At 43.4% G+C, this 7,629-nt stretch overlaps 2 protein-coding genes across 2 annotated transcripts; both read left to right on the top strand.

Moving 5' to 3' along the window:
- The first annotated feature begins 111 nt into the window (after window positions 1-111).
- Window positions 112-2,893, top strand: LOC113211945 (nose resistant to fluoxetine protein 6-like). Its single transcript, XM_026430494.2, has 6 exons — window positions 112-318; window positions 617-764; window positions 842-1,037; window positions 1,128-1,270; window positions 1,355-1,463; window positions 2,695-2,893. Exons 1-6 carry the CDS (start codon window positions 113-115, stop codon window positions 2,805-2,807), a joined length of 915 nt encoding a protein of 304 aa, XP_026286279.2. The 5' UTR covers window position 112; the 3' UTR covers window positions 2,808-2,893.
- Window positions 2,894-3,750: 857 nt separating this feature from the next.
- LOC113211946 (ADP-dependent glucokinase) lies at window positions 3,751-7,364 on the top strand. Its single transcript, XM_026430496.2, has 8 exons — window positions 3,751-4,158; window positions 4,272-4,462; window positions 4,752-4,848; window positions 4,967-5,103; window positions 5,186-5,349; window positions 5,432-5,538; window positions 5,618-5,795; window positions 5,896-7,364. Exons 1-8 carry the CDS (start codon window positions 3,839-3,841, stop codon window positions 6,127-6,129), a joined length of 1,428 nt encoding a protein of 475 aa, XP_026286281.1. The 5' UTR covers window positions 3,751-3,838; the 3' UTR covers window positions 6,130-7,364.
- Window positions 7,365-7,629: the final 265 nt, after the last annotated feature.

Below are 7,629 nucleotides of genomic sequence, written 5' to 3'. Positions count from 1 at the left end.
GGCAGGCAAACACTTGGGCGGCAGCGCCTCACGAGCTGCCAGGGTAACGGGGGCGCTGCCACTCGCGCTGACGTGACGCTCAAGCTGACGCCGCCGCTGCCCACAGTGCATGATGCAGACGTGGTTCCTGGCCGCCGCCCAGCAGATGTCCCTCGTCACGCCGTTCGTCATGTGGGCCGTGCACAGCCGCAGCAGCTCGGGGCGCTCGCCCTGGCGCGGCTGCGCGCCGCTGCTCCTGCTGCTCGCCGCGGCCTGCGCCGTGCTGTACGCCTGCACCGCGGCCTATGCGCTGCTGCCCGCCACGCCCGTCTTCCCCATGTAAGCCACGTGTAAAGGGTCATCCAGAACGTACGGCCGTCATTCGCCGTGACTAACCTGTCCAGTTCAGCCGGTGCGAGCTCTCCTGGCGCCTGGTGGGTAGGCAACATTTTGCCTGCAATGCGTGCGTGTAGTGCGGGGTGGCCGACCCTGAGGCTCGCAGGCGCTCCGATCCCCCGCAATTTGCCGAATAATCTGAAAAAAAGCGGACGTACTTTCTGGATGCCAAAGCCCTTGGTTAAGGGTCTTCAGCGTCGGTGGAAGCCTGATTGCCTTCCTCTCTGCTCCCCACCCGTAGGATCCTGCAGCGGGGCAACCTGCTGCACAACGACAACTTCCTGAAGCAGTACCTGCCCACGCACACCAACGCTATCTCCTACATCGTAGGCCTGCTCGCTGGAGCCGTGGCCTACTTCGCTCGTGCAAGAGGGTGGTCCCCATCGCAGGTGAGCGTTTTACTTTTATTCGGTCATTACAGGTCACTCCAAAAGCGTCCACTCCGGTCCTCTTGTTCTGCCTCCAGTCCGCGCGCCGAGTGCTGTCCCTCGGCATCCCATTGGGGTACGTCCTCATGAACGTGTCCATCATGCTGGGCGTCGTGTACCTCATGTACGAGTCGGAGCGGCCTTGGCTGGAGGCCCTGTGGGCGCCCGCCAGGACGCTGGCGTTCTCCGTTCCCGTCGCCTGGGTCATCGTCACCTGCAGCCTGGGCTGCGGAGGTGGGTGTGCCGTGAGCTCCCTGCCCAAAAGGACTGCTGCAAGTTGAAACATCATACAGATTCGCTGCATAAACCTGCTTTGCATCGTAGGTCTGCTCGAGTGGTTTCTCAGCAGAACGCCAATGCTCGTCCTGGGGCGCCTTGCCTACTGCGTCTACCTCTGCCACGTCACCTTGGTCATCGCCACTTACGCGTACGCTCGACAGCCTCTCTTCGTCGGCAGATACACCTTCGTAAGCACAGCGAATCTGCGAGATGTGTGTTATATTCACAGTGAAAGGTTCATCAAAATTCTAAATGACTATTCTTGATTGCAGTTTCATGCATGTGCGGGAGACATCTTCCAGTCATTCCTCTTCGGGTTCCTTCTTCACATAACCGTCGAGGCACCCATGTCCAATGTTCTTATGATGTTGTATTCTGGCGGTAAGTTTGTTCAACTGTTCTTGGTACATACCAGACTTAGGCCAGAGGTGGGTAATAAACGTTGGCCACAGCCGTTAAACAGACAGTCCCCTCGACCTGTCCCCGCTTTGGATCATTTTTCGTTCACCTAGATATAGATAGTTATCTCTGGTATAGCCCACATCTTGTCCACGCTGATCCATCCGCCGGTCGCCGAAGCCGGACCCAGTGAGAACAGTGATCGAATAGACCTCGAATCAACGTCGATTAGGCCGGTCGAAAAATTGTCAATTCCAAATGTCGAATCGACGGGATTTTGCCCGGCAAATCAACGCTTTTTCGACATCGACTATGTCGATACTTTATCAAAAAGGGACTAAAGGACTGTACGGTCAGGGAAAGGCCCTGTCTCAAATCGACGTCGAATCGACATCGATCATGAACAATACGAAATTTCTTGCAATTTAGTACCAGGAACCGTTCTGCACCCAGAAAAGTGGATTCTTCATTTGAGTTCCGGTGCTTGACAAGTTGAGGACAGGTACTTGTTTTGAGAATATTTTACTCAATTTGATCTAAAGAAATTCTTAAACCAAGTCCTGGGCCTCAACTTGTCAAGTACCGTACTCAAATCAAGTATCCACTTTTTTGGGTGTGCACCGAGCTGCATAAAATGTGCATTTTGTGTCCAATCTAAAAAGCGCCTAAAACGCGTGTAGGCTCCTAATATGCGCGTACATGAGCCATTTTCAGATGGGACTTATAGTGCAGTTTGAATGCAGTTTGCTCCAATTTGCTACCTAGGGAGAGAGTGGGTGAGAGGGGTTGTGAGGAGAGTGTTGTGGTGGGGGTGCGTCCGGAGCGAGCAAACAAGTTGTGAGCAAAATTTCCACACTAACGTGTTCAGTTCATTATTTTGAGCACATTACATGGAGTATAACTGACGTTAAATACTTGCTTGATGTGCAAATTTTAGACATTTTGTTAATGTCTCAATCTTGCACACACAGTTCTATGCTATCAGTGGGAACCAGATCGGAACCGGACGGTGTTCAGCTGCTCTGCTATACGTCTATACGTTCAGGAAAAAATGTGGACATTTTGTACACTAATTGACGTATAATCTAGTAGACAACACTGTGACCAAAATTTGCAAACTTTGACTTTTATATCAATTGACGTGCAAAATTGAACACTTTGTTTTACCCATGCAGTGGTTGCTTTATTTGACGTTCCACCTGTTTATTTACAGTTTCGAAAAAGAATGTGGAGAAGCAAAGTGCAGTCGGGGAGAGCCCGGATCAGCCGATTTCCATCTCTACCTTAGACGCTTCAGCAGTGGAAAGTCAAGTGTCAAAGTTGTAATAAAAAGTGTACATGCATTTATATGTGCGCGGTTTCCGCCTACAATGGAACGTAATGTATAAAAATAAATGAGGGTTTTGTACGAAAATGTAGCGTTGTTTTCTCGGAGAAAACAATAAGGTATTCCTTCACTGTTATCTCTGGTGCTCGGTTTCATACAAACTAATGCGATAATAGCCCAAAAGCGATTCCCACATAATATTGCACCTGGGGGGGGCAGGCTTAGAAAAATTATCGCACTAAATTGACATTTGTCATTGCCTGATGTGCGATAATTTTTACACATTTTACTGCGATAATTTACTATCGCAGCAAAATGGGGTAAAATTATCGCATTTTATGCAATAACAAGTTATTGCACTAAATTTGTTGTCATCATTGCATTGAGAATTACAGTGTTTAAGACAAGGTATTCCTTTGAGACGAAACCGGACCCTTGAGACGGAAAAGCACAACAGCCCCGTCTTGTATTCACCTGAACCCCGATTGGTCCATACGATCCGGAAAAGTCCCCGAGGTGACGTGAGGAAAAGTTGAGCGACAAATGTTTTCTTGACTGACGCTCCTGCCCTGCCTACCTCCCGTCCCGCAATTGGGCGCACTGGGCGGGCCGCCGTCTTCACACAGCTGCTTGGCGGGTTGGCCTACCCAGCGCGTGGGAGGCGCCAGACGCGTTGCCTCCGTAAAGACATTGTGGGGACACCCTTCTCCTTCTGTAGTCCATCATGAGGGTGGAAGGGGGAACTTGACCTCAAGCATCAGTTTATCTTCGCCGAATTTGTTTGCATTTTCTTCCTTTCTCCTAATCTTGCCACCACCAAACCCCATCTCCTTCATCCGATCCAATTTGAATCACGCGCCACTATTGTGTTGTCCAGTCGTATATTTATCATACCCCTCTAGTCTTCGGAGAAATTTTTCATATGCTGAAGGGACAGAAAAACCTTCTGCTGCATAGTTTCGGCATATTCCTGACGGTGACTGACTGTAAACCGCAACCGAGCGAAAGAAATTGCAAATATCCTCAAAAGATGGGGTGGAAAGTATTTCGGATTGGGTGCCTATTATCTCTTCTCGTTGTTCTTGTTGCCATTTGGCTACGTCCCGGCACAGAGCGCGAAATAGATGCAGAAGTTCGAGCTATCCTCAGAGGGCTGATAGACGTGGAGACTCCTGACAGAGTTCGAAAACCTAAAGTAGCGGTGGGTTATGGTGCCTGTATGGATGTATTTACTAACGCAAAGGATGTTCTGCAATTTAAAGAGTCCGATCTTGATCCTGGCGTAATTACTAACGATGTCGAGCTGATGCAGGCATATACATACTTCTTCCGTCATGGAGCAGCTGCAGAGTGAGTTTGCTATATTTCAGAATAATGTGTTCTGATCCAAACACTGATTTACATTATTAATTTATGTTGTGGTTTTACATTGAATCGGCTGTACCCTGAAATTCTACTTCCAGACGATTTGTACACAACAGTTCTCTATTCGACATGCTTGTCGAGCAAGCTGAACAGGTTCCCGGTGCAAGATGGGAAATGGGAGGTACTGCAGCTGTAATGGCTAACCGCTTCTCTCTTGAAGGATGTGATGTATTACTTGGGGCCAAGATGACTCCCAGATTGCTAAAAGCATTTTCACCCAATGTTAAAGGTATCGTAGTATTGCTTAATTATGTTTTCCAATTTGTTTTCTGTTTTGATTTACCAAAGATGTGTTCCGTGGTAACTTTTGCTGCTATGTACTTTTTGGCTCATCACTTTTTCAACTTGAAACAGTTTAGAAAATTAAATCTTAATTCATACTAACAATATATTTGTTCTCATAACACTTTTGAAATCATCATACATAGCTGATAGTATGATAGTAAAATCGTTTCTGTTTTTATCAATTTAATCATCTAATTAACATTGCATGTGTTTGCCTTGTGTTGTGTGCATAGTTGTTGGTGGTGATGTAAGTAAGGATGATGTGCATCTCATACTTGAATACAAAGCTGGCGAAACTTGGGGATCTTTCCAAGCCCCAAGAGCTAATAGGCAAGTACAAATTTTACCATATTAAATTTACTAGTGATAGACCTATTGTGCTCCTGACATTGAAAGGTTTTCTAGTTTAAATCATTCATTAAAGCAAGTATGTTGGTGGGTCTTTCAGGTTTATTTTGCATAATGATGACACGAATCCCACATTGAGCTCCCTAGAAGATTTTCAAGCAGCCCTAGAGGCATTTGAACCAGATCTGCTTGTAGTTGGTGGTCTGCAAATGATGGATAACTTTCCATTCCAAAAAGGTAATTCCTTTAATATTTCATTTGAGATTTTTCAGGTATCTCTAGCACTGCACTTCACATAATTTTCTGTATGTTTGCACAGGAGTACGTGAAGCCAGACTAAAACTTGTTGAGGAGCAAATGAGAAAGCAATCTACAAGGACAAGAGTACATTTTGAACTAGCTTCTTTTGCTGAACCAAAGCTAATGATTTATTTAGTAGATAGAATTCTACCTCATGCAGATTCTCTCGGTATGAATGAACAAGTAAGTATAAATTTAACCCTTGTTGCGTGAAGTGTTTCTAACCCTTCTGTTTAGTCAGCATTCCTTCTTGTGGTATTTGCAGGAGCTAGAAAATTTGAAAAGCATAATTTTACATCAAAGAGTCAGTGTTGTAACTGATTCTAATCCTAGAGTTGCAACTGTTCTTGACGACATGAGAGAGGTGTTCAAGTAAGTTATCTAAGCTTTCTGCCATTAATGTGAAAAAAAATCAGATTTGTAATTAAAATAATATGCTGTTTCTCTTTAGGCAATTACGTCACAAGGGTAAACAAATTTCTGGAAGTCGTAGTTTAACACGTATCCATGTGCATACCTTAGCCTATCAAGCAATATTAACAGTTCATGGATCTCCATGGAAGAATTCAATTGGAGCAGCAGCTAAAGCTTCTCTTACTGCTCATAGACATGTTTGTGGTTCTGCATCTGTAAGTTCTGTTTTTAATATGATGTTTTTAAAAGCAAAGAGTAAACTTGTTAAGACCCAACCACATTCTGAAATTTGATACCATCATCTGTTCTCCTTAGGTGGATGTTGAAAAGGCTCTTCTCATGATGGATGAAAGTTTTTCAACCTCAACGGCTGAAGGAAGCAAGAGAATGCCACTTAATGTGACTAGCCCAATCACCTGCTGGGATGAGGAGTGTGATGGCACTACTATAAATCTGTGTGTTGCCCCTGTACTTGTTTGTACGCATGCCAAACAAACATGTGGAGGGGGTGATAATATTTCATCTGCTGGAATTTCTATGCAGATTTAAATGTGTGTAAATTTCTGACTGCTGATTATGAGGTCTGAGTAGTTGACATATTGCTCATTCTAGATTTGTCATTTACAATAACCTATGGCCTCTATGTCTTTTGGCAAAATTATGTACTTTATGAGCATGGCACATACGTGTGTTGCTGTTCTAGATGTCATACGGTATGTCAAATTTGATCCAATGCTTATGCTATATTTTTTGGGTTTTTTCAAAGTTCACGGCTTGTGAGTTGTGCAAGGCATTTGTTACTAGCAAGCACTGATTTTATTTTATAACAAGACTACCTGATTTTAATTATTGGTTTTCCAGGGACCTTTTTATTTTTTAACAAAAGTTACCAAGTGTGAAGAACATTGTTTTGTTTTCTTAAAGTAGCTGTCAAATGTTTTGAACGACGTGTGCTCTCAAAAATGCTTCTAGACTGTGTAGGGATATAGTGATCCAGTGGAATCTCAATATAATGTTATCTGGCTAGAAAGCTTAGTTTTTAGTTACTAGCAAGCACTGATTTTATTGTTATTTGATTGTAATTATTGGTTTACCAGTCACAATTTTATTTTGTATGCAATTCCTCAGTGATCAGTCACTTTAAAAATCTGACTGATGAAATGCTGTGATATCTAATGTATCTCACTGCCTGGGGTAAAATCGATAGTCTACTGTTCCATTATGTCAATTTTTATTATGTTTATGTTATTTTTAACATAATTTGTGCTTTTTACACACAAGCAGGTGATTTACTTTAATACTGCATTTCAATCCATTGTATCACATTGAGTCCCACATGAACACATGTATGGTTATAATAAGCCACCCAATCCTATCCTGGGACTCAACGAGTTATTATTGGACCATTTTAAATTTGACATTGTAGTGAAATATTTTTCAATTACTTGTGTAAACTTTTACATTCCTACTTTTTGTCTGTGAATAATTGAAGTTTAGAGTTGAATGACAGTTGAGTTTAGCACATTGAAATGATTGTGTATTGTGTTCACATAAGAACTGACTTTTCTTTTCTTAAGCTGGCCATATTATATGTTAAGCACTTGAGAGGCTTAATTAGGGTGATGGTAAATAAACATAATTTGCTATTGGCTGAAAAGGGAAAAATCTTAAATTACCTTAATCCTAATACGGCTATAATAATAATAAAGATGTTTGCAGCTGTATTATGTTAACAGAGAATATATTTGATGTAAATAAACAAATTAGTTTATTTAGAAACCGTACTTTGTGACTATCCTTTTAATTGGTCACCAGGCGTCCACAGCCATTGTAACTGACTGTAGCCGTTCCAGTTACAGGAAGGTCGACATCTTCGAGGACCTCGGCCAAAACGGTTGCGCGACTATGTGTGCCTCCTGATGCCAAATTACATCTTCGTTTACTTCATTCTCAGCAAATTTTCTCCGTAAACCACACATTTTCACTGGTCTTCCCCCTTATAATCCATTTAACCCCTTTATGCCCTAACAGGAGGAAAAGAGGGTGGGG

Source organism: Frankliniella occidentalis, unplaced genomic scaffold, assembly GCF_000697945.3.
Source record: "Frankliniella occidentalis isolate FOCC.00 unplaced genomic scaffold, Focc_3.1 Scaffold5292, whole genome shotgun sequence".
Lineage (NCBI taxonomy): Eukaryota > Metazoa > Arthropoda > Insecta > Thysanoptera > Thripidae > Frankliniella > Frankliniella occidentalis.
Note: the sequence above shows the minus strand (reverse complement) of the source record. Positions and strands in the feature narration are given on the sequence as shown.